The 27,320-nt window shown below is 52.9% G+C and overlaps 1 protein-coding gene across 1 annotated transcript in view; it reads right to left on the bottom strand.

The window, feature by feature from the left end:
* The window catches only part of LOC144611746 (homeobox protein meis3-like), a 189,701-nt gene that overhangs the window by 3,581 nt on the left and 158,800 nt on the right, over nucleotides 1-27,320 (bottom strand). Inside the window, exons 8-9 of the mRNA XM_078430979.1 lie at nucleotides 14,064-14,122; nucleotides 7,225-7,311 (exon numbers count right to left, since the gene is read on the bottom strand). Of these exons, the coding sequence (XP_078287105.1) occupies nucleotides 7,225-7,311; nucleotides 14,064-14,122 (146 nt within the window). The remainder of the gene's footprint in view (nucleotides 1-7,224; nucleotides 7,312-14,063; nucleotides 14,123-27,320) is intronic.

The raw sequence follows: 27,320 nt of genomic DNA, 5'->3' as shown, positions 1-27,320 counted from the left end.
ACCGATTGGGAGAAGGGGAGATGCAACGTGACCTGGGTGTCATGGTGCACCAGTCATTGAAAGCAAGCATGCAGGTGCAGCAGGCAGTGAAGAAAGCGAATGGTATGTTGGCATTCATAGCAAGAGGATTTGAGTTTAGGAGCAGGGAGGTTCTGCTGCAGTTGTACAGGGCCTTGGTGAGACCGCACCTGGAGTATTGTGTGCAGTTTTGGTCTCCTAACCTGAGGAAAGACGTTCTTGCCTTAGAGGGAGTACAGAGAAGGTTCACCAGATTGATCCCTGGGATGGCGGGACTTGCATATGAGGAAAGACTGGATAGACTGGGCTTGTACTCGCTGGAATTTAGAAGACTGAGGGGGGATCTTATAGAAACATATAAAATTCTTAAGGGGTTGGAGAGGCTAGATGCGGGAAGATTGTTCCCGATGTTGGGGAAGTCCAGAACCAGGGGTCACAGCTTAAGGATAAGGGGGAAGTCTTTTAGGACCGAGATGAGAAAACATTTCTTCACACAGAGAGTGGTGAGTCTGTGGAATTCTCTGCCACAGAAGGTAGTTGAGGCCAGTTAATTGGCTATATTTAACAGGGAGTTAGATGTGGCCCTTTTTGCTAAAGGGATCAGGGGGTATGGAGAGAAGGCAGGTACAGGCTACTGAGCTGGATGATCAGCCATGATCATATTGAATGGCGGTGCAGGCTCGAAGGGCCGAATGGCCTACTCCTGCACCTATTTTCTATGTTTCTATGTTTCTATGTTTCTATGGTTCTATGACCTGCGTGGGTTTTCCCCTGGGTTCTCCGACTCTCTCCCACACTCCAAACATGTGCTGGTCCGTTTGCAGGCCAATTGGCTTCGGTAGAAATTGTAAATTGTCCCTGGTGTGTGTAGGGTAGTGTTAGTGTGTGGGGTATGCTGGTCGGCGCGGACTCGGTGGGCCGAAGGGCCTGTTTCCACGCTGTATCTCTAAGCTAAACTAAAAATGTAACTAAAAGGAAGCTAGTTTGGGCCGGGCGGGGAGATGCAGGAATTAGGTTCAGGTGTTCTGACCCGTGACAGATCTGAGATATTAATGAGTGTATTTGCATACCTGCCTTGTCAATTCAATTGGACACAGTCCGATTGACTGCGTTCTTATAGTGCCCACTATCAATTAACGCCCACAGTGGAGGTCTGGCCCTGTGTGTGTGCTTAATGCCTGCAGTTTCTCCCATTGATTTGCTAATTTGCCTCAGCTCATTGCCTCTGCAATCCTGCCTGGGGCTGGGGCCATTTCTCTTCAAAACTTCTTTTTCAAAGACCATCTCCATTTTACAGCAGACCAAGGCGGTTTAGTTTCGTGTGTAGGAGGAAAGGAACTGCAGATGCTGGTGAAAATCGAAGGTGGACACAAAAGGCTGGAGTAACTCAGCGGGTCAGGCAGCATCGCGGGAGAGAAGGAATGGGTGACGTTTCGGGTCGAGACCCTTCTTCAGACTGATGTCAGGGGAGGGGGCGGGTGTCACCAGATTGATTCCTGGGATGGCAGGACTTTCATATGAAGAAAGACTGGATAGACTTGGCTTGTACTCGCTGGAATTTAGAAGATTGAGGGGGGATCTTATAGAAACTTACAAAATTCTTAAGGGGTTGGACAGGCTAGATGCGGGAAGATTGTTCCCGATGTTGGGGAAGTCCAGAACAAGGGGTCACAGTTAAGGATAAGGGGGAAGTCTTTTTGGACCGAGATGAGAAAGTTTTTTTTCACACAGAGAGTGGTGAATCTGTGGAATTCTCTGCCACAGAAGGTAGTTGAGGCCAGTTCATTGGCTATATTTAAGAGGGAGTTAGATGTGGCCCTTGTGGCTAAAGGGATCAGGGGGTATGGAGAGAAGGCAGGTACAGGATACTGAGTTGGATGATCAGCCATGATCATATTGAATCATTTGTGAGCGGAGCACCAAGGCACATTCCTTGTATATGCATATACTTGGCCAATAAACGTATTCATTCATTCATTCATTCATTCATTCATTCATTCATACCTTTGTAGTTTAGTTTAGTTTAGAGATACAGCGCGGAAACAGGCCCTTCAGCCCACCGAGTCCGCGCCGACCAGCGATCCCCGCACACTAACACTATCCTATACAAGGTAGTGGTGAGTAGGAAAGAACTGATTTATACTGCAGACAGACTCCAATGGTCACCAATGAGGTAGATGGTAGCTCAGGACCGCTCTCCAGTTGGTGATGGGATGGTTCGGTTTGCTTTAGTTTAGTTTAGTTTAGAGAAAGTGCAGAAACAGGCCCTTCGGCCCACCGAGTCCGCGCCGACCAGCGATCCCCGCACACTAACACTATCCTACACACACAATGGACAATTTGCATTTATACCAAGCCAATTAACCTACAAACCTGCACGCCTATGGAGTGTGGGAGGAAACCAAAGATCTTGGAGAAAACCCATGCAGGTCACGGGGAGAACGTACAAACTCCATACAGACAGCACCTGTAGTCAGGATCGAACCCGGGTCTCCGGCGCTGTGAGGCAGCAACTTTACCGCTGCACCACCAGGACATTCCATTGGGAAGGAGATGAGGAGGAATTTCTTTAGTCAGAGGGTGGTGAATCTGTGGGATTCTTTGCCACAGAAGGCTATGGAGGCCAAGTCAGTGGATATTTTTAAGGCAGAGATAGATAGATTCTTGATTAGTGCGGGTGTCAGGGGTTATGGGGAGAAGGCAGGAGAATGGGGTTAGGAGGGAGAGATAGTTCAGCCATGATTGAATGGTGGAGTAGACTTGATGGGCCGAATGGCCTAATTCTGCTCCTATCACTTATGAACGTGTGAAGGTGGTGGTGAGTGGACGGTCCCCCTTGACATCAGTCTGAAGAAGGGACTCGACCCGAAACGTCACGCATTCCTTCCCTCCTGAGATGCTGCCTGACCCGCTGAGTTACTCCAGCATTTTGTGCCTACCTTCGATTTAGACCAGCATCTGCAGTTTTATTCCGACACAAGGAACTGCAGATGCTGGTTTAAACCGAAGATGGACACAAAAAGCTGGAGTAACTCAGCGGGACAGGCAGCACCTCTTTACTCCAGCCTTTTGTGTCCAAACTGAACTGAGCTGCAGGTTCGGATCTGCTGTGTATTTTGACACTAATTCACCATGTGGTCACTGTACAGGTTGGGTGGAGGGAGGGTGTGTTTAGTGCGGTGGGATAGCGTGCCAAGTTAGCAGGCTGCTTTGTCCTGGATGGAGAAGGGTCTCGACCTGAAATGTCACTCATTCCCTTTTAGTTTAGTTTAGTTTAGAGATACAGTGTGGAAACAGGTCCTTCGGCCCACCGGGTCCACGCCGACCAGCGATCCCCGCACACTAACACTATCCGACACACACTAGGGACAATTCACACACACACACCAAGCCAATTAACCTACAAACCTGCACGTCTTTGGAGTGTGGGAGGAAACCGAAGATCTCGGAGAAAGCCCACGCAGGTCACGGGGAGAACGTAAAAACTCCGTACAGACGGCGCCCATAGTCAGGATCAAACACGTGTCTCCGGCGCTGCATTCGCTGTAAGGCGGCAACTCTACCGCTGTGCCACCGTGGACTATCCCGCTGAGTTACTCCAGCTTTTTGTGTCTATCTTTTGTCCTGGATGGTACCGGGCGGCCACCATTGGTGGAGCGGGAGCACGTGGCCGCTGGCTGGGCGAGGTCACGTGGGGCGCGGGGCGGTGACGCCCCCTTTGTCCCGTATTTGGGAGTGAGGAAGTTGGCAACCCTGTCATTTGGCGCGTTGTGTGATTCTATGAATTGCGGTATAGTCTCCGTGAGAATATGGCTGTATTCTTCTGGATGGTTTGAGCTTTAAGGAGATGCTGGATTTTTTTCCCTGGAGCATCTGAGACTGAAGGGATAGTGCAGAACATTATGAGAGATGCTACGGTCAGGCAAGTGCCTCCGCTGTCATGCTGTGAAAACGGAGACGATGAGACGGAGTTTCTTCCCACAGGCCATCATGACTGTTAACTATTATAACTCCAGGGACTAACATTTTGTCTTCTCTATATTAACTTTATTAACTTTATTTATATGCTGTAACTGTAATTATTTTTTTGTTGCACAAACCGCAGGCGTTGCCACTTTCATTTCACTGCACATCGTGTATGTGTATGTGACAAATAAACTTGACTTGAGATGGTCTTTTCTTAGACAACTTTTCTTTCCCCAGTGAATGAAATGTTAAAGACGGTGGCGCAGCGGTAGAGTTGCTGCCTCACAGCGCCAGAGACCCGGGTTCGATCCCGACTACGGGTGTTGTCTGTACGGAGTTTATACGTTCTCCCATGACCACGTGGGTTTCTCCGGGTGCTCCGGTTTCCTCCCACACTCCAAAGATGTACAGGGGTGAGGCCAAATTGGCTTCGGTAAAAATTGTAAATTGTCCCGAGTGTGTGTAGGATAGTGTTAGTGTGCGGGGATCGCTGGTCGGCGCGGACTCGATGGGCCGAATGGCCTGATTTCACACTGCATCTCTAAGGTCTAAAAAAGTCTATCAAAGGTCCTCTCTCCTGGAATTCACTGGAATTTACAAGGATGAGAGGGGATCTAATAGAGATATAAAATTCTTAAGGGATTGGACAGGCTAGATGCAGAAAAAATGTTCCCAATGTTGGGGGGAGTCCAGAACCAGGGGCCACACAGTTTTAGAATAAGGGGTCGGCCATTTAGGACTGAGATGAGGAAAAATATTTTCTCCCGGAGAGTTGTGAATCTGTGGAATTCTCTGCCACAGAAGGCAGTGGAGGCCGATTCACTGGATGTTTTCAAGAGAGAGTTAGATTTAGCTCTTGGGGCTAACGGAGATCAAGGGATATGGGGAGAAAGCAGGAACGGGGTACTGATTGTGGATGATCAACCATGATCATATTGAATGGTGGTGCTGGCTTGAAGGGCCGAATGGCCTCCTCCTGCACCTATTGTCTATTGTCTATTGTCTATTGTCCCTGGAGTGGGAGCACACACGCGATGTCCACGGGCACTCTGGAGGCTTCCCGTGAACGCTTGTGGCCGCGGGGGGGTCGAGTGTATTGTCGACAAAGGTGACAATATTTTAATCTGACAGCTGTTTGACCGTAAACTGCCAATGGCAGTCTTGATTCTGTTACTACTGTGTATTTGTATTTATTTGAATGAAAGCTCTTTGTATTAAAATAAAAAGCAGGCTGACGGAGCGGAACAGAGATTTAAACAATCTCTTGCCCAGAGTAGGGGAATGGAGGACCAGAGACCATAGGTTCAAGATGAAGGGGAAAAGATTTAATGGGAATCTGAGGGGTAACTTTTTCACACAGAGGGTGGTGGGTGTATGGAACAAGCTGCCGGAGGAGGTAGTTAAGGCAGGGACTATCCCAACGTTTAAGAAACAGTTAGACAGGCACATGAATAGGACAGATTTGGAGGGATATGGACCAAACGTGGGCATGGGACAAGTGTAGATAGGACATGTTGGCCGGTGTGGGCAAGTTGGGCCGAAGGGCCTGTTTCCACACTGTATCACTCTATGACTCTATGAAGGGCCTGTTTCCACACTGTATCACTCTATGACTCTATGAAGGGCCTGTTTCCACACTGTATCACTCTGTGACTCTATGAAGGGCCTGTTTCCACACTGTATCACTCTGTGACTCTATGAAGGGCCTGTTTCCACACTGTATCACTCTGTGACTCTATGAAGGGCCTGTTTCCACACTGTATCACTCTGTGACTCTATGAAGGGCCTGTTTCCACACTGTATCACTTTGTGACACTGAGTAAAAGACAAGACAACATTCCATGGAGTACGGCAGTCTAGCTGTGTAATGGTGGGGGGGAGATGGGACGGGGAGAATGAATGGTGGCGCAGCGGTAGAGTTGCTGCCTTACAGCGAATGCAGCGCCGGAGACCCGGGTTCCATCCCGACTACGGGCGCTGTCTGTACGGAGTTTGTACGTTCTCCCCGTGACCTGCGTGGGTTTTCTCCGAGATCTTCGGTTTCCTCCCACACTCCAAAGACGTGCAGGTGTGTAGGTTAATTGGCTTGGTGTGTGTGTGTAAATTGTCCCTAGCGTGTGTAGGATAGTGTTAGTGTGCTGGGATCGTTGGTCGGCACGGACCGGGTGGGCCGAAGGGCCTGTTTCTGCGCTGTATCTCGAAACTAAGACTGAATTTTTGCTGGACTACGGCACGTCTAGGTGTGTAATGGGGGGAGATGCGATGGACTACGGCACGTCTAGGTGTGTAATGGGGGGAGATGCGATGGACTACGGCACGTCTAGGTGTGTAATGGGGGGGGGGGGAGATGGGATGGACTACGGCACGTCTAGGTGTGTAATGGGGGGGGGGGGGGGGGGGGGAGGGAGATGGGATGGGGAGGTCCAGAAACCACAGTGGTGACAATGGAGGTCTGGGCGGATGGACACAAATACATTCACCTCCATTGGGGACGGTACTTACTTCCCCTTTGCTTTGCGAGTGGGTGACAGTGGTGAGGACTACATGTAGTGCCACTGACCCTCCATGCCCATATTCATGCCCATTCCACCCATTGGTCCTAGAAGGAAGATAAACAGTCCAAGACCATGCCAGCATAGGGTAGCCAACCGTCTCGCCCTCCCCAACGACGGGACAAGGTGACGTCACCGCCCCACGCCCCACCCAGCCAGCGGCCAGCGGCCACCTGCTCCCGCTCCACCAATGGCGGCCGCCCGGGCCGGGAGGTGGGTCGCTACGCATCCTCCGTCAGGCGGACACACTCCGTTAGCCTACACTGTCCCGGTCGACGGGAGTGTGTTCGCCTGACGGAGGTCACGTAGCAAACCCGTCTCCCGGCCCATCGGGTCAAATACAGGACAAGGGCGGGACAAAATGCCGGGATGTCCCGGCTGATACGCTAGGGACGGTTGGCAACCCTAATGCCAGGACACAACCACAGTCAGAACATCAGAGCACAAGATGAAGCAAATGGAAACACCAGCCCTCCCCTGCCCACCGTCCCCACAGTCAATGGATGAAAGGGGGGTGCCTTAAAAGAAAACTGTGCCACTAAATGTTAATGGGATGGTGAGGTGAGAGTGGAGTGGATGATACGGCGATGAGGTTGTCTGGTGTTGGGTGGGATGAGTGTGGTGAGACAGAAGGGGGTGAAGGGGGGGGTGGGGTGCTGGAGGGGAGGTGGCGTTGGTGCCAGCTTACCTGGGGGCCGGATGCCCATATGTTGCTGCCCGTCCATTACAAAGCCGCCCATGGGCTGCCCGTCGGGACTGTAGGGTGCGCCCTGACCTACTGAGAGAGGAGAAAAGAACCGCCGTTCACTGGCGAGCCGGGACGAGGTTTGTATCAGCCGTGAGCGCGCGGGAAACCAGCCATGCTAAGCGGCGCGGCGGTAGCGTTGCTGCCTCACAGCGCCGGAGACCTGGGTTCCATCCCGACTACGGGCGCCGTCTGTACGGAGTTTGTACGTTCTCCCCGTGACCTGCGTGGGTTTTCTCCGGGCACTCTGGTTTCCCCCCACACTCCAAAGACGTACAGGTTTGTCGTTTAAATGGCTTCGGTAAAATTGTAAATTGTCCCTTGTGCGTGCGTGTAGGATAGTGTTAGTGTGGGGTAGTGTGCGGGGATCGCTGGTCGGCGCGGACTCGGTGGGCAGACGGGCCTGTTTCTGTGCTATATCTATAAACTAAAACGAAACTAATCTGCGAACCTGATGGGCAATTCTGGATGAGGTACGCAACAGAAAGATTCAGTGTTGTTGATCCTGCAGCTTCTGTGGACACGGTGGGCCGCAACCCTTCCTCAGATAGGTTGTAGTGGGGGGGGGGGGTTTGGAGGGAAACATAGAAAATATAGAAAATAGGTGCAGGAGGAGGCTATTTGGCCCTTCGAGCCGAAGGGAGGAAGCTGAAAGAGAGATTCGGGGGCAGGACAAAGACTGGCGAGTGATAGGTGGATACAGGTGGGGGAGGATTGATTGGGAGGTGTGGTGGAGTAAGGGACAAAGGGTAGAGATGAAAAGGAGATAAAAGGGTGTTAGATGGGAAGGGAAGAGGCATGGAATGTGAAGCAGGAGGGAGGGATATGGGGGTGACAGCAGTGGGAGTAATGAGTGTGCACTGTTGTGGGGAGTGGGGACACAGGACAGAGAGGGGGAGAGGAGATATTACAGAAAACTGAAGGATTCAATGTCATTTATCAACCGTGATCTCCCGGTTGCCAAACACTTCAACACCCCCTCCCACTCCCACACTGACCTCTCTGTCCTGGGCCTCCTCCATTGTCAGAGTGAGGCCCAGCGCAAATTGGAGGAACAGCACCTCATATTTTGCTTGGGCAGCTCACAGCCCAGCGGTATGAACATTGACTTCTCCAACTTCAAGTAACCCCTGTATTTCCTCTCCCTCCGTCCCTCCCCCACCCTGGTCATCCTGCTAGTTTCACTGTTCCTATCCCTACATTATCTCCTCTTCCACTGCCAACAATGGGCCATTGTGGGCTCCTTGGCCATCGGTGCCGGCTCTGATTTGTTCTGAGCCTTTTCGTACCTCTAGTTTCCCTCTCCCCTGACTCTCAGTCTGAAGAAGGGTCTCGACCCGAAACGTCACCCATTCCTTCTCTCCAGAGATGCTGCCTGACCCGCTGAGTTACTCCAGCATTTTGTGTCTACCTTCGTTGTAAACCAGCATCTGCAGTTCCTTCCTACACATATTGTCTTTCCGCTGACTGGTTGGCACTCAACAAAAGAGAGCTAGATAGAGCTCTTAAAGATAGCGGAGTCAGGGGGTTTGGGGAGAGGGCAGGAACGGGGTACTGATTGTGAATGATAAGCCATGATCACAGTGAATGGCAGTGCTGGCTCGAAGGGCCGAATGGCCTCCTCCTGCACCTATTGTCTATTGTCTATAAAAGCTTTTCATTGTACTTCGGTTCGCCTGACAATAAACTAAACAACTAAACTCAGACTCAGTTTGAAGAAGGGCCCCGATCCAAAACGTCACCTGCCCATTCCTCCCAGCTACCCCGCCTGAGTTACTCCAGTACTTCGTGTTTCTCTACCCTCTCTCCCCTCTCCCTTCAGGCAAGAGGTACAGAAGTATGAAAACGCACACCTCCAGATTCAGGGACAGTTTCTTCCCAGCTGTTATCAGGCAACTGAACCATCCTACCACAGCCAGAGAGCAGTGCTGAACTACTATCTGTCTCATTGGAGACCATTAGCGTCCATCATTGATATAAACTGTCATCTGAGGTTCTGTCCACTCAACTCTACCTTCATAAGTACTTGTTCATAAGTGATAGGAGCAGAATTAGGCCATTCGGCCCATCAAGTCTACTCCGCCATTCAATCATGGCTGATCTATCTCTCCCTCCTAACCCCATTCTCCTGCCTTCTCCCCATAACCCCTGACACCCGCACTAATCAAGAATCTATCTATCTCTGCCTTAAAAATATCCACTGACTTGGCCTCCACTGCCTTCCGTGGTAATGAATCCCACAGATTCACCACCCTCTAAAGAAATTCCTCCTCATCTCCTTCCTAAAGGAACGTCCTTTAATCTTGAGGCTGTGCCCTCTGGTCCTTCGGTATAAACCAGCATCTGCAGTTCCTTCCTACACTCCATGTTCATACCGCTGGGGTGTAAGCTAGCCAAGTGGATTAGGAGGTGCTGTTCCTCCAGTTTACGCTGGGCCTCACTCTGACAATGGAGGAGACCAACGACAGAAAGGTCAGTGTGGGAATGGGAGGGGGGGTTAACAGGGTCATCAACCGGGAGATCCAGCAGGCCTTGGCGGACCGAGCGCAAATGTTCGGTGAAACGATCACTTAATCACGGTGTAAAGGAGGCCACAACAGAAGGGTGGCACGGTGGAGCAGCGGTAGAGTTGCTGCCTCACAGCGCCGGAGATCCGGGTTCGATCCCGGGCGCTGTCTGTACGGAGTTTGTACGTTCCCCCCGTGACCTGCGTGGGTTTTCTCCGAGAACTTTAGTTTCCTTCCACACTCCAAAGACGTGCAGGTTTGTAGGTTAATTGGCTTGGTGTAAATGTAATAATTGTCTCTAGTGTGTGTGGGATAGTGTTAGTGTGCGGGGATCGCTGGTTGGCACGGACCTGGTGGGCCGAAGGGCCTGTTTCCGCGCTGTATCTCTAAACTAAACTTTAAAATATTTAGTATGGATGCAAAAAGTCGGAGTAACTCAGCGGGACGGGCAGCATCTCTGGAGAGAAGGGATGGGTGACGTTTTGGGTCCAGATCCGCCTTGGTGTGGATGGGTGTTTGTAGGTTGGCAAGATGCCTGGCGAATCCTTGGCCTTTGGCGATCGGTTTGTGCTGCAGGGAGTCACGAGATACCTCAAAAAGCCTTTTCAATTGAGACTTTAGACGTTCGAGATACAGCGCAGAAACAGGCCATTCGGCCCACCGGGTCCGCGCCGACCAGCGATCCCCGCACATTAACACTATCCTACACACACTAGGGACAATTTTTACATTCACCAAGCCAATTAACCTTCAAACCTGCACGTCTTTGGAGTGTGGGAGGAAACAGAAGATCTCGGAGAAAACGCACGCAGGTCACGGGGAGAACGTACAAACTCCGTACAGACGGCGCCCGTAGTCGGGATGGAACCCAGGTCTCCAGCGCTGCATTCGCTGTAAGGCAGCAACTCTACCGCTGCGCCACCGTGCCGCACAATGTCTTATTTGCAAGAACTCTCCTGTGTTGTTGTGTTGACCGCAATAGTTGCAATACTTTAAAAGTTAATCATGGGCTGTGGTTCGACAGTTTAATGGGTCACTGGTGCTTTATGTGTGATATATGCACCCGCGCTGTGAAGTTCCTTTTGCGTAAATCACACATGCAGCGCCGCCATTTTGCCGCCATTATTCACCGTCCTAAAGTCCGGTCGGCCCACGCGCTCGATGTACTGGAACGGTTCCCACCAACCCACGTGCCTCTCCTCTCCTCTCCTCTCCTCTCCTCTCCTCTCCTCTCCTCTCCTCTCCTCTCCTCTCCTCTCCTCTCCTCTCCTCTCCTCTCCTCTCCTCTCCTCTCCTCTCCTCTCCTCTCCTCTCCTCTCCTCTCCTCTCCTCTCCTCTCCTCTCCTCCCCTTCTCTCCCCTCCCCTCTCCCCCCCTCACTGTAAACTTTGCTGGGTAGAAGGGGAATAATGCGTTTGCTCCGCAGAGAGCTAGCATTGACTTGATGGGCCGAACTGCCTTCTCCTGTGCCATAACAAAGCGCACTGGCAAGAAGGAGTGGTGGCACGGTGGCGCAATAGTAGAGTTGCTGCATTCAAGAGAGAGCTAGATAGAGCTCTTAAGGATAGCGGAGTCAGGGGGTATGGGGAGAAGGCAGGAACGGGGTACTGATTGAGAATGATCAGCCATGATCACATTGAATGGCGGTGCTGGCTCGAAGGGCCGAATGGCCTCCTCCTGCACCTATTGTCCATTGTCTATTGTCTATTATCACAGCGCCGGAGACCCGGGTTCCATCCTGACTACGGGCGCTGTCTGTACGGAGTTTGTACGTTCTCCCCGTGACCTGCGTGGGTTTTCTCCGAGATCTTCAGTTTCCTCCCACACTCCAAAGACGTGCAGGTTTGTGGGTTAATTGGCTTGGTGTAAATGTAAATTGTCCCTGGTGTGTGTAGGATAGTGTTAGTGTGCGGGGATCGCTGGTCGGCTGAAGGGATGGTTTCCGCACTGTATGTCTAAAACAACAAATCAAGAACGAAGTCGGTAGTTCGTGTGAAGTGCCGGGGAATCGCAAATCCTTTCCCCTTACTGATGGAGTGTGAGGGATCGGGGGAACGCCACTGTTCGGAATGTGTGTGTGTGTGTGTTCGATACACCTAATGCAGAGCAGTGGAGGTAACAGATCCTCAAGACCCGGGACAAAATCTGGGGGTCACATGTAGTTTGGAAGTGATTTTCCAGAGATTGGGAATGCCGGAACGTCACACAGGACACCCCTCCTCTCTCATCGGGACAGTGGGAGAGGTGACCAGGGGAACTATGTAGAATAGGACTACAGGTGTGTAGGAAGGAACTGCAGATGCTGGTTTACACTGAAGGATAGAAACAAAGTGCTGGAGTAACTCAGCAGGTCAGGCAGCATCTCTGGAGAGAAGGAATGGGTGACGTTTCGGGTCGAGACCCTTCTTCAGACTGCTCTCAGTTCCCAGTTCTCCACAGGCTCCACTCCTTCCCTCCAGAAGAGATGCTGCCTGTCCCGTTGAGTTACTCCAGCATTTTGTATCCATCTTCAAAGAACTACATAAGATGCTGGTTTATACCGAAGGTAGACACCAAGTGCTGGAGTAACTCAGCGGGTCAGGCAACAGATGACCAAGGAAGGGTGGAGACCATAATGTGCCCGTGTGGGTGGTGCTCATCACAGTGTGCCCTGACCACGACCAGTGGGTGGAAACCCTGTGCCAACAGAAACCCCCTTGTGAGTAAGGGTTGCCAACTTCCTCACTCCCAAATACGGGACAAGGTGACGTCACTGCCCCGCGCCCCACGTGACCTCACCCACCCAGCGGCCACGTGCTCCCGCTCCACCAATGGCAGCCGCCCGAGCCGGGAGGTGGGTTGCTAAGCAACCTCCGTGAAGGCGGCGCCCGGGCCTACAGCTTCCCCCGGGCCTACAGCGGCCCCCAGGCCTACAGTGTCCGGGACTACAGTGTCCGGGCCTACAGCGGCCCCCAGGCCTACAGTGTCCGGGACTACAGTGTCCGGGCCTACAGAGGCCCCCGGGCCTACAGTGTCCGGGCCTACAGCGGCCCCCAGGCCTACAGTGTCTGGGACTAGAGTGTCCGGGCCTACAGCGGCCCCCAGGCCTACAGTGTCCGGGCCTACAGCTGCCCCCAGGCCTACAGTGTCCGGGACTACAGTGTCCGGGCCTACAGCGGCCCCCAGGCCTACAGTGTCCGGGCCTACAGCGGCCCCCAGGCCTACAGTGTCTGAGACTACAGTGTCCGGGCCTACAGCGGCCACCGGGCCTACAGTGTCCGGGACTACAGTGTCCGGGCCTACAGCGGCCCCCAGGCCTACAGTGTCCGGGCCTACAGTGTCCGGGCCTACAGTGTCCGGGCCTACAGCGGCCCCCAGGCCTACAGTGTCCGGGCCTACAGCGGCCCCCAGGCCTACAGTGTCCGGGACTACAGTGTCCGGGCCTACAGAGGCCCCCGGGCCTACAGTGTCCGGGCCTACAGCGGCCCCCAGGCCTACAGTGTCTGGGACTACAGTGTCCGGGCCTACAGCGGCCCCCAGGCCTACAGTGTCCGGGCCTACAGCGGCCCCCCAGGCCTACAGTGTCCGGGACTACAGTGTCCGGGCCTACAGCGGCCCCCAGGCCTACAGTGTCCGGGCCTACAGCGGCCCCCAGGCCTACAGTGTCTGGGACTACAGTGTCCGGGCCTACAGCGGCCACCGGGCCTACAGTGTCCGGGACTACAGTGTCCGGGCCTACAGCGGCCCCCGGGCCTACAGTGTCCGGGCCTACAGCGGCCCCCAGGCCTACAGTGTCTGGGACTACAGTGTCCGGGCCTACAGCGGCCACCGGGCCTACAGTGTCCGGGACTACAGTGTCCGGGCCTACAGCGGCCCCCGGGCCTACAGTGTCCGGGCCTACAGCGGCCCGCAGGCCTACAGTGTCTGGGACTACAGTGTCCGGGCCTACAGCGGCCACCGGGCCTACAGTGTCCGGGACTACAGTGTGCGGGCCTACAGTGTGCGGGCCTACAGTGTGCGGGCCTACAGTGTCCGGGACTACAGTGTCCGGGCCTACAGCGGCCACTGGGCCTACAGTGTCCGGGACTACAGTGTCCGGGACTACAGTGTCCGGGCCTACAGTGTCCGGTCCTATAACACACCCCAGGCCTAATACGGGATAAAGGTGATCCCGTACGGGATAAACTACTTTCGCCCAATATACGGGATGTCCCGGCTAATACGGGACAGTTGGCAACCCTACTTGTGAGAGAGAACGTGCTTCAGAGCAAAGTACAATGGAAGTATTAAATCTGACCTGTTCGATTCGACTGGTCAATCATGGGCTGCACTATGCGACGTCTCGCGTTGATGAACCTGAAGGAGAAAGACAAGGGTTTAGTTTACTTTATTTTAGTTCAGAGATACAGCGCGGAAACAGGCCCTTCGGCCCATCAAGTCCGCGCCGACCAGCGATCCCCGCACACTAACACTATCCTACACACACAACGTATGTTGAAAGGCTGGAGCGATTGGGCTTGTATACACTGGAATTTAGAAGGATGAGGGGGGATCTTATTGAAACATATAAGATAATTAGGGGATTGGACACATTAGAGGCAGATAACATGTTCCCAATGTTGGGGGAGTCCAGAACAAGGGGCCACAGTTTGAGAATAAGGGGTAGGCCATTTAGAACGGAGATGAGGAAGAACTTTTTCAGTCAGAGGGTGGTGAAGGTGTGGAATTCTCTGCCTCAGAAGGCAGTGGAGGCCAGTTCGTTGGATGCTTTCAAGAGAGAGCTGGATAGAGCTCTTAAGGATAGCGGAGTGAGGGGGTAATGGGGAGAAGGCAGGAACGGGGTACTGATTGAGAGTGATCAGCCATGATCGCATTGAATGGCGGTGCTGGCTCGAGGGGCTGAATGGCCTACTCCTGCACCTATTGTCTATTGTCTATTGTCTATTGTCAATTTTACATTTATACCAAGCCAATTAACCTACAAACCTGCACGTCTTTGGAGTGTGGGAGGAAAGGGAAGATCTCGGAGAAATCCCCGCAGGTCACGGGGAGAACGTGCAAACTCCGTACAGACAGCACCCGTGGTCGGGGTGGAACCCGGGTCTCTGGCGCTGCATTCGCTGTAAGGCAGCAACTCTACCGCTGTGCCACCGTGCAGGAGCAAGTTCTCTTTCTCCCCTCCCTGATTGACAAACTTACATCCGAAGAAGGGTCCCAACCCAAAAACTCACCCATCTACTTCCCCCAGAGAGGCTGCCTGACCCGCTGAGTAACTAACTCCAGCTTTTTGTGTCTATCTTTGGTGTAAGTCAGCATCTGAAGTTCCTCTTTGTACTGTACAGTTATTGGTCTATACAGTAGAGAGCATATTGACTGGTTGCATCATGGCCTGGTTCAGCAACTCGAACGCCCAGGAGCGAAGAAGCTGGCAGAAAGCGGTGGACACTGCCCGGTCCATCACGGGCACTGACCTCCCCACCCCACACTGCCCGGTCCATCACACACTGACCCCCCCACCCCACACTGCCTGGTCCATCACACACTGACCCCCCCACCCCACACTGCCCGGTCCATCACACACTGACCCCCCCCACCCCACACTGCCCGGTTCATCACACACTGACCCCCCCACCCCACACTGCCCGGTCCATCACACACTGACCCCCTCCCCACCCCACACTGCCCGGTCCATCACACACTGACCCCCCCACCCCACACTGCCCGGTCCATCACACACTGACCCTCCCACCCCACACTGCCCAGTCCATCACACACTGACCCTCCCACCCCACACTGCCCAGTCCATCACACACTGACCCCCCCACCCCACACTGCCCGGTCCATCACGGGTACTGACCCCCCCACCCCACACTGCCCGGTCCATCACACACTGACCCCCCCACCCCACACTGCCCGGTCCATCACACACTGACCCCCCCACCCCACACTGCCCAGTCCATCACACACTGACCCCCCCACCCCACACTGCCCAGTCCATCACACACTGACCCTCCCACCCCACACTGCCCGGTCCATCACACACTGACCCTCCCACCCCACACTGCCCGGTCCATCACACACTGACCCCCCCACCCCACACTGCCCGGTCCATCACACACTGACCCTCCCACCCCACACTGCCCGGTCCATCACACACTGACCCCCCCACCCCACACTGCCCGGTCCATCACGGGTACTGACCTCCCCACCATCGAAGGGACCTACAGGAGTCGCTGCCTCAATAAGGCAGCCAGCATCACCAGAGACCCACACCACCCCTGGCCACTCTCTCATCACCCCTGCCATCGGGAAGAAGGTACAGGAGCCTGAAAACTGTAACGTCCATGTTCAGGAACAGCTTCCACCCCACGGCCATCAGCCTGTTAAACACCACAACCTCAAATAAGCTCCGAACTACATAGACTTGGGGGCATTATTTTTGTATTTGCACTATTATTGTTTGTTTTAATCGTGTATATGAATATCTATGAAAAGGTACAGAGGTTTAAGAGAGAGATTGAGCTCTTAGGGCTAACGGAATCAAGGGATATGGGGAGAAATCAGGAACGCGATACTGATTTTGGATGATCAGCCATGATCATATTGATTGGCGGTGCTGGCTCAAAGGGCCGAATGGCCTACTCCTGCACCTATTGTCTATGTTTCTATGCTTCATACCTCTAGTTCTCCTCTCCCCTGACTCTCAGCCCGAAGAAGGGTCTCGACCCAAAACGTCACCCATTCTGCCTGACCCGCTGAGTTACTCCAGCCTTTTGTGCCCATCTTCGGTGTAGACCGGCATCTTCGTTTCCCTTGCTACACGCTTCCTCTCACAGTATTTCTGTGCGTGTGGCAGTGTGGGGACTCAGGGAGATTTGTTTTCCTCTGCCTGCGAGAGGTTGGTTGACAGGCTGAGAATGTGGCCCATTATTCGGGCGGTTGTCCTACATTCCACTCACAAAGAGCTGGGCCAGCTTGAAGCTTTTAATGATTCTCTTCCAAGTCAATTGTGTAGCTCGGACAGCCCGAGGCCTGCCAGGGCATTGGAGAGAAGCTCTGTTTAGCTAACCATTGAACCGACCAGCTTGTACTCTCTCCGGAACGCAAGCTGACACATATTTCATGTTCCGTTCGAGCAAAAAAAAAAAAAACCTTCTCTCGTTTCCAGTGACTCTTCTGAAGAAAAATGTTCCCTTACATTCTCATTCTCCCTTCTCTACGCCCTCTGGGGAGGTGAGGTAATATCTGAGAGAAATACTTCATGGGTTCGGTTTCCCTCCGCTGGTTGACAGGTTGTTGCAGTTATTGGAGTGGTGCAGTCGTAGGGTCACACAGCACGGCGACAGGCCCCACGGCCCAATCTGTCCACGCCGACTAGGGGTTGCCAACTATCTCACTCCCAAATAAGGGACGGGGTGACACCCCTCGTGACCTCACCCAGCCAGCGGCCACGTGTTCCCGTTCCACCAATGGCAGCCGCCCGAGCCTGGAGGCAGGTTGCTATGCAACCTCCGTTAGGCGGCGCCCGGGCCTCCGGGCCTACACTGTCCGGGCCTACACTGTCCGGGCCTTCAGCATCTGGGCCTACAGGGTCCGGGACTAGAGCATCCGGGCCTACAGCGCCCCCCTGGCCTACACTGTCCGGGCCTACAGCGTCCGGGCCTATAGCGTCTGGGCCTACAGCACCCCCCGGGCCTAATATGGGACAAGGGCGGTCCCGTACGGGACAAACCAATTTAGCCCAAAATACCGGATGTCCCGGCTAATACGGGACAATTGTCAACCTTAATGCCGACCAACATGCCTCATCTGCACTCCCACCTGCCTGCATTTAGCCTAAATCTCTCGAAACCTGTCTTATCCATGCACCTGTCTAAATGTTTCTTAAGTGTTGTTATAGTCCCTTCTTCAACTATCTCCTCCAGCAGCTCGTTCCATACATCCACCACCCTTTGTGTGAAAAGGTTAACCCTCAGGTTCCTATTAAATCTTTCCCCCCTCACCTTAAACCCAGGCCCCCTAATTCTTGATTCCTCTATTCTGGGTAAAAGACCCGATCTATTCCTCTCGTGATTTTGTACACCTCTGTAAGATCTCCCCTCATCCTCCTGCTCTCCAAGGAATAGAGTCCCAGCCTGCTCAATCTCTCCCTGTAGCTCACACCCTCGAGTCCTGGCAACATCATCATAAATCTCTGCGCCCATTCCAGCTTGACAACATACTTCCGATAACATGGTGCCCAGAACTGAACACAATATTCTAAATGTGCCCTCACCAATGTCTTATACAACTGCAACATGACCTCCCAACTTCTTTACTCAATACTCTGACTGATGAAGGCCAACCACCTCAAAACCTTCATTGACCACTTTATCTACCTGACGCCATGCCAGGTAAATTCTATGTGTCCCGATCTTGCTGGCATGAGATGGGTGGAGAAGTGAGGGAAGGCTAGGGGTGGTGGTGTTGGATTAACTCTTTAACTACTCTAGGTTACACTTTACTTTAGTTTAGTACAGCGAAGAAACAGGCCCTTCGGCCCACCGGGTCCGCGCCAACCAGCGATCCTCACACACTAACACTATCCTACACACACTAGGGACAATTTACAATTACACCAAGCCGATTAACCTACAAACCTGTACGTCTTTGGAGTATGGGAGGAAACCGAAGCACCCGGAGAAAACCCACGCAGGTCACGGGGAGAACGTACAAACTCCGTACAGACAGCGCCCGTAGTAGGGATGGAACCCGGGTCTCCGGCGCTGTGAGGCAGCAACTCTACCGCTGCGCCACCGTGTCGCCCTAAGAGGTAGTGGAATGGAGAGGGGATTACAGGGATGGACTGGAGGGGATGGGGTGAGAGAGTGGTGAGAGGGGAGGGGGTGAGGGAGGGAGGGAGGGAGGGAGGAAGGAAGGGAGGGAGGGAGGGAGGGAGGGAGAGAGGGAGAGAGGGAGGGAGGGAGGGAGGAAGGGAGGGAGGGAGGGAGGGAGGGAGGGAGGGAGGGAGGGAGGGAGGGAGGGAGAGAGGGAGGGAGAGAGGGAGAGAGGGAGGGAGGGAGGGAGGAGGGAGGAGGGAGGAGGGAGGGAGGGAGGGAGGGAGGGAGGGAGGGAGGGAGGGAGGGAGGGAGGGAGGGAGGGAGGGAGGGAGGGAGGGAGGGAGGGAGGGAGGGAGGGAGGGAGGGAGGGAGGGGCAAATTGAAGAGAAATGGAGATGTATGTGCCATTTGCGGTAGTTATTTCCAGTGCGCATGATTAATAGTGGCACAGTGGGTGGTGCAGCAGTAGAGTTGCTGCCTCACAGCACTAGAGTCCAGGGTTCAATCCCGACTAAGGGTGCTGTCTGTACGGAGTTTGTACGTTCTCCCTGTAACCTGCGTGGGTTTTCTCCGGGGTGCTCCGGTTTCCTCCCACACTCCAAAGACGTGCAGGTTTGTAGGTTAAATCATATATCATCATATATCATATATATACAGCGCGGAAACAGGCCTTTTCGGCCCACCAAGTCCGTGCCGCCCAGCGATCCCCGTACACTAACACTATCCTACACCCACTAGGGACAATTTTTACATTTATCCAGCCAATTAACCTACATACCTGTACGTCTTTGGAGTGTGGGAGGAAACCGAAGATCTCGGAGTAAACCCACGCAGGTCACGGGGAGAACGTACAAACTCCTTACAGTGCAGCACCCGTAGTCAGGATCGAACCTGAGTCTCCGGCGCTGCATTCGCTGTAAAGCAGCAACTCTACCGCTGCGCCACCGTGCCGAGTGTGCAAGGTATAGTGCTAGTAAACACTGGACGGTGGGCCGAAGGGCCTGTTTCCCCGCTGTATCTCCTGAGTCTAACGTACAGCACCAAGACTCAGTGATTTACTGCCACAGGCTGTTTGACGGCACAGGGACTCAGTCCTCTTTGCATAGAAAGCATTTTATCGGGATGCATCTCAGCATGGTTTGGGAACAGCTCCATCCAAGACCGCAAGACATTGCAGAGAGTTGTGGACGCAGCCCAGACCATCACACAAACTCCACAGCCAACTTCAGGTGGTGCAGCGGTAGAGTTGCTGCCTTACAGCGCTTGCAGCGCCGGAGACCCGGGTTCCATCCCGACCACGGGTGCTGTCTGTACGGAGTTTGCACGTTCTCCCCGTGACCTGTGTGGGTTTTCTCCGAGACCTTCGGTTTCCTCCCACGCTCCAAAGACGTGCAGGTTTGTAGGTTAATTGATGTATGTGTAAAATTGTCCCTAGTGTGTGTAGGATAGTGTTAGCGTGCGGGGATCGCTGGGCGGTGCGGACTCGGTGGGCCGAAGGGCCTGTTTCCACGCTGTATCATTAAACGAAGCTAAATTCCACTGAACCTTAGACTGCCTAATTGCTCAGAATTGATCTTGTTAATTGAGTTAATAATTGATTAAATTGACGGTTTTGTTACACAGCCAAAGGTTAGGAGGATGAACCCTTGGGCTACCATGGGTCTACCAGGGGATGCTGGGAGTTCAAGGTTAAAGCAACGTGTGCAGGAGGCATCACAGGGCTATAAAATCCTTTTTTTTTAGAGATACAGTGCGGGAACAGGCCCTTCGGCCCACCGGGTCCGCACCGACCTACGATCCCCGCACACTAACACCATCCTACACACACTAGGGACAATTTATTTTACATTTACCAAACTAATTGACCTACAAACCTGCACGTCTTTGGAGTGTGGGAGGAAACCAAAGATCTCGGAGAAAACCCAGGCAGGTCACGAGGAGAACGTACAAACTCCGTACAGACAGCACCCGTAGTCGGGATGGAACCCGGGTCTCCGGCGCTGCATTCGCTGTAAGGCGGCAACTCTACCGCTGCGCTCTTTTTATTGTTTGTTCCAAAAATGTTGATAAGGGTCTGTTCGCCCATCATCCAGCTGAGTACAGAAACTATTGGACCATGTACCATGGTGGAAAGGGTACAGAGAAGATCTACGAGGATGTTGCCAGGCCTGAGGTACAGGGAGAGGTTGAGCAGGCTGGGACTCTATTCCTTGGAGTGGAGGAGGATCAGGCGTGATGTTATAGAGGTGTACAAAATCATGAGAGGAATAGATTGGGTAGATGCACTGAGTCTCTTGCCCAGAGTAGGGGAATCGAGGGCCAGAGGACACAGGTTCAAGGTAAAGGGGAAAAGATTTAATAGAAATCTGAGGGGTAACTTTTTTACACTAAGGGATGTAGGAATGTGGACAGAGCTGCCAGAGGGGGCTGTTGAGGCAGGGACTATCACAGCGTTTAAAAAACATTTGGACATGTCCATATTTAGGATACATTTAGAGGGATATGGCCCAAACGCAGGCAGGTGGGACGAGTGTAGATGTGTATGTTGGTGGGCATGGGCAAGTTGGGCCAAATGGCCTGTTTCCATGCTGTTCGACATTATCACTGTATTAGGGTCACGATTAGTTTAGGGTGGCACACTGGCACTACTCCTGCCTCACAACGCCAGAGACCCGGGTTCGATCCTGACCTCAGGTGCTGTGAGTGTGGAGTTTGCACGTTCTCCCTGTGACCCCGTGGGTTTCCTCCGGGTGCTCCGGTTTCCTCCCACATCCCAAAGACGAGCGGGTTTGTAGGTTAATCGGCCCCTCTGTAAATTGTCCCCAGTGTGCAGGGAGTGGATGAGAGAGTGGGATAACATAGAAGGGGTGATCGATGGTCGGCGTGGACTCAGTGGGTCGAAGGATCTGTTTCCATGATGTATCTCTGAACTAAGATGGCCCATGGAAACTTTGGGGCGTCTAGCACCAGGCCTGCGGATGCTGACTGACTCAATGTGGCATCGGGTACCATGTTGGATGGCTCATGGACAGCTAGAGGTCACCATGGTGATTGTATCGCTTGGTTACCATGGCGAACAACCCCCCATGGTTACCATGGCGACCGACCTCCATGGTTATTGCGGTGACCGACCCCCATGGTTACCATGGTGACCGACCCCCAGGGTTTAACACGGCGACCGCCCCCCCCATGGTTACCATGGCGACGATCCCGTGGTTACGATAGCGACCGACCCCCAGAATTACCACGGCAACCGCCCCCCATGTTTTAACACGGCGACTGACCCCCAAGGTTACCATGGCGACGATCCCGTGGTTACGATGGCGACCGACCCCTGTGGTTACCTTGGCGACCGATCCCCCCCTCATGGATACCATGGCGACTATCCCACGGTTACCATGGCGACCGCCCCCCGTGGTTACCTTGGCGACTGATTCCCCCCCCCCCCCCATGGTTACCATGGCCACATAGTTGCCATGTCGACCTATCCCCATGGTTATCACGGTGACCGAACGGTCATCATGGCGACTGGCCCCACGGTTACCATGGCGACTGGTCCCGCGGTTACCACGGTAACCAAGGGAGCGCACAAGACACTGGACGGAGAGAAGACGGAGCAAACCGGGAGCGGTAAGAAATGTGCGCGATCCTACTGAGGAACTTCAGTCTGGGTAAGGAAGATAATTGCGTTGAAGTCAGAATAATTTAAAAGAGATACAGCTGCGTATTAGTCACGGTAGTAAATTAAATTACCAGCAGTCTGGTTTTGTAAGTAATATTTAAACACTTTAATGACCTTGCCTTTCCACCCAGGACCACCAGACTGACAACTCACTCAGGAGCTGGAGGTACTGCCTGATCGCAGCGGGCATTAGTGTAGCCTAGAACCCCAGCTGGACACAGACCCTCGCCTACCTCCATACACATTGGCCATAGGAGCTGGTATTGGCCATTCGGCCCATCGAGTCTACTCCGCCATCCAACCATGGCTGATCTATCTCTCCCTCCTAACCCCATTCTCTGAGGTCAAACCCTCAGAATTAAAGGACGTTCTTTTAGGAAGGAGATGAGGAGGAATTTCTTTAGTCAGAGGGTGGTGAATCTGTGGGATTCTTTGCCACAGACGGCTGTGGAGGCCACAAGTCAGTGGATATTTTTTAAGGCAGTGATAGATAGATTCTTGATTAGTGCGGGTGTCAGGGGTTATGGGGAGAAGGCAGGAGAATGGGGTTAGGAGGGAGAGATAGACCAGCCATGATTGAATGGCGGAGTAGACTCAATGGGCCAAATGGCCTAACTCTACTCCTATCTCTTATGATCTTATAATCTTATGATTCTCCTGCCTTCTCCCCATAACCTCTGACATCCGTGCTAGTTTTTTATTTTAGTTCAGAGATGCAGCGCGGAAACAGGCCCTTCGGCCCACCGAGTCCGCACTGCCCAGCGACCCCCGCACACGAACACTATCCTACACACACTAGGGACAATTTACATTTATACCAAGCCAATTAACCTACAAACCTGCACGTCTTTGGAGTGTGGGAGGAAACCGAAGATCTCGGAGAAAACCCAAGCAGGTCACGGGAAGAACGTACAAACTCCGTACAGACAGCGCCCGTAGTCGGGATGGAACCCGGGTCTCCGGCGCTGTGAGGCAGCAACTCTACCGCTGCGTGTGAGAGAAGGAGTGGGTGATGTTTCGGGTTGGGACCCTTCTTCAGACCCTATTTAAGTTATTTTAAAACGTGGAAACATAGAAAATAGGTGCAGGAGGAGGCCATTCGACTCTTCGAGCCACTCAATATGATCATGGCTGATCATCCAAAATCGGTACCCCGTTCCTGCTTTCTCCCCACATCCCTTGATTCCGTTAGCCCTAAGAGAATCAGGAGACTTTTAAGGAGACTTTGAATATATCCTTGAATCTTCTGCCTCTGTGCGCCTGCTAACTCCTTCCCAGAGAGCTGGGAATAGAGCATCTATTTTGGGCGTCAGGGCATGTGAGCTGTGTGGCCAGAGCAGGGGGAGTTGACTGGGTAACCAGGGCCCTGGGGCTGGAGATATTGACCTTGGAGAGGACACTGATGGGCGTACGTTTATCCTGCCAGTGAGCTGGGAGGATTTTGCAGAGGCAGCAGAGAGGTGGCGTTCCACAGCATTGACATGTCTGCTTACAGTCAATTCAGCTCTTACTCAGCAGGTCACAACACAGCTGGCACACAGGCACGCACGCACGCACGCACGCACGCGCACGCACGCACGCACGCACGCACGCACGTACGCACGCACGCACGCACAAACACACGCACACACACACGTACACACACACACACACCCCCCACACACACACACCACACACCCCGCACACACACGCACGCACACACACGCACACACACACACGCACACACACACACGCACACACACACACGCACACACACACGCACACACACAAACACACACCCCCCACACACACACACACCACGCACACCACACACACCCCGCACACACACACACACACACGCACGCACACACACGCACACACACACGCAAACACGCACGCACACACACACGCACACACACACACACGCACACACACGCACACACACACACGCACACACGCACACACGCACACACGCACGCACGCGCACGCACGCACGCACGCACGAGCACGCACGAGCACACACGCACGCTCGCACGCACGCACGCACGCACGCACCACACACACACACACACGCAAGCACGCACACACACATGCACACACACAAACACACACACCCCCCACACACACACACACACACCACACACACCCAGCACACACACACACACACACACACACGCACACACGCACGCACACACACACACGCACGCACGCACACACACGCACACACACGGACACACACACACACACGCACACGCACACGCACGCTAGCACGCACACGCACACACACACGCACGCACACACACACACACTCACACTAACACACACACACACACACACACACACACCACACACACACACCACACACACACACACACACACACGCAAGCACGCACACGCACGCATGCACTCACGCACACACGCACACACTTCGAGCCAGCACCGCCATTCAATGTGATCATGGCTGATCATCCACAATCAGTAACCCGTGCCTGCCTTCTCCCCATATCCCTTGATTCCACTAGCCCCTAGAGCTCTATCTAACTCTCAAATTCATCCAGTGAATTGGCCTCCACTGCCTTCCACAAATTCACAACTCTCTGGGTGAAAAGGTTTTTTTTCATCTCAGTTTTAAATGGCCTCCCCTTTATTCTTAGACTGTGTGGCCCTTGGTTCTGGACTCCCCCGACATTGGGAACATTTTCCCTGCATCTAGCTTGTCCAGTCCGTTTATAATTTTACACGATTCTATACGTTTCCGGTGCTGGCTCAAAGGGCTGAATGGCCTCCTCCTGCACCTATTGTGGATTGTCTAAGATCCTTTCTCTTCTTTCTAAACTCCAGTGAATAGGTGGTGGTGGAGGTAGAATCAGTAGTGGCGTTTGAGACTTTTAGAAAGGAACATGGACAGGCAGAAGGCAGTGGAGGCCAATTTAATGAATGTTTTCAAGAGAGAGTTAGACTTAGCTCTTCGGGCTAACGGAGTCAAGGAATATGGGGAGAAAGCAGGAACGGGGCACTGATTTTGGATGATCAGCCATGATCATATTGAATGGCGGTGCTGGCTCGAATGGCCGAAAGGCCTCCTGCACCTATTTTCTATGTGATGGCTCTGAGTTAATGTTGCTTAATTTTTATTTTTAATATAAATTGTATCTTTTATGAGTGGGATTTTATAGGTGGTGGTGGAGGCAGAATCAGATGTGGCGTTTAAGAGGCTTTTAGAAAGGAACATGGACAGGCAGGGTAGTGTGGGATATGCAGGCTGAAGGGATTAGTTTCCTTTGACACACACATTGTGGGCCTGTTGCTGTGTTGTGCTGTCCAATGCTCTGTGTAAACAACCGTTTGTACAACTGTAACTGGACGTTCCAAGTCTGGTACTCAATGTCACGGTCGACGCAGTCATGCATGCCAAATGACTTCTTGGGATGATGCAGATGTTTTCCAGATGTTTCGAGCTGGAGAGAGTTCCACCCTTTCACATCAAGTGCAGGCGAAATGTGCAGATGCTGGCCTAAACCAAAGATAGACACAAAACTGCTGGAGTAACTCAGCGGGTCAGGCAGCGTCTTTGGAGAGAAGGAATGGGTGACGTTTCGGGGGCTGAGACCCTTCTTCAGTCTGGATTGAATGGCGGAGTAGATGGGCCGAATGGCCTAATTCTGCTCTGAGAACGTATGAACTTATGCCTGCCTGTACTAATCTCATTTGCCTCAGACATGAATCCCTCTACCTGTCCAACTGCCTCTTAAACATTGTGGCTGTATCCACTTCTACCAGTCTGAAGAAGGGTCTCGAGACCCTTCGGGTCGAGACCCTTCTTCAGACTCCAGACCATTCTTCAGTCAGACTGAAGAAGGGTCTCGACCAGAAACGTCACCCATTCCTTCTCTCCAGAGATGCTGCCTGACCTGCTGAGTTACTCCAGCATTTTGCATCTATCTTCAGTGCAGGTAGGGTTGCCAACCGTCCCGTATTAGCCGGGACATCCCGTATTTTGGGCTACATTAGTTTGTCCCGCACGGGACCGCCCTTGTCCCGTATTTGTAGGGTTGCCAACTTCCTCGCTCCCTGACCCGCGGCCGCCATTGGTGGAGCGGGAGCACGTGGCCGCTGGCTGGGTGAGGCCACGTGGGGCGCGGAGCGGTGACGTCACCTTGTCCCATATTCGGGAGCGGGAAAGTTGGCAACCCAAAGTTCAGGAGAGACTCTGAATCTAAAGAAACTCCTTCAAAACCAGGCATGCATTTCCAATGATAGCCACTAGATGTTGTGAACATGCTTCTGAGCAACCAACTGCATGCATTCAAGGTGTGGAGTTAACAATTGGTTGAAAATGCAGAGATACGAGTTCAGGTTAAGGTTTATTATTGTGATTTGTACTGAGGTACAGTGAAAAGCTGAAGAAGGGTCTCGACCCGAAACGTCGCCCATTCCTTCTCTCCTGAAATGCTGCCTGACCTGCTGAGTTACTCCAGCATTTTGTGAATAAATGCCTTCGATTTGTATCAGCATCTGCAGTTATTTTCTTATGCTATCTCAATAGATTATAAGTTCATAAGACATCAGAGCAGAATTAGGCCATTCGGCCCATCGAGTCTACTCCTCCATTTGATCATGGCTGATCTATCTCTCTCTCCTAACCCCATTCTCCTGCCTTCTCCCCATAACCCCTGACACCCGCACTAATCAAGAACCTATCAATCTCTGTGTTTAAAATATCCATTGACTTGGCCTCCACAACAGTCTGTGGCAATGAATTCCACAGATTCACTACCCTCTGGCTAAAGAAATTCCTCCTCATCTCCTTCCTAAAGGAACGTCCTTTAATTTTGAGGTTGTGATCTCTGGTCTTAAACTCTCCCACTAGTGTAAACATCCTCTCCACATCCACTCTATCCAGGCCTTTTACTATTTGGTAATTTTCAATGAGGTCCTCTTTTATCTTCTAAACTCCAGCGAGTACAGGCCCAGAGCCATCAAATAATCAGATACACCATCGGGTGGCACGATAGTACAGTGGTAGAGTTGCTGCCTTACAGCACCACAGCCCCAGGTTCGATCCTGACCACGG

This window comes from Rhinoraja longicauda, chromosome 41 (genome assembly GCF_053455715.1).
Source record: "Rhinoraja longicauda isolate Sanriku21f chromosome 41, sRhiLon1.1, whole genome shotgun sequence".
NCBI lineage: Eukaryota > Metazoa > Chordata > Chondrichthyes > Rajiformes > Arhynchobatidae > Rhinoraja > Rhinoraja longicauda.
This window is presented reverse-complemented; position numbering and strand designations above follow the sequence as displayed.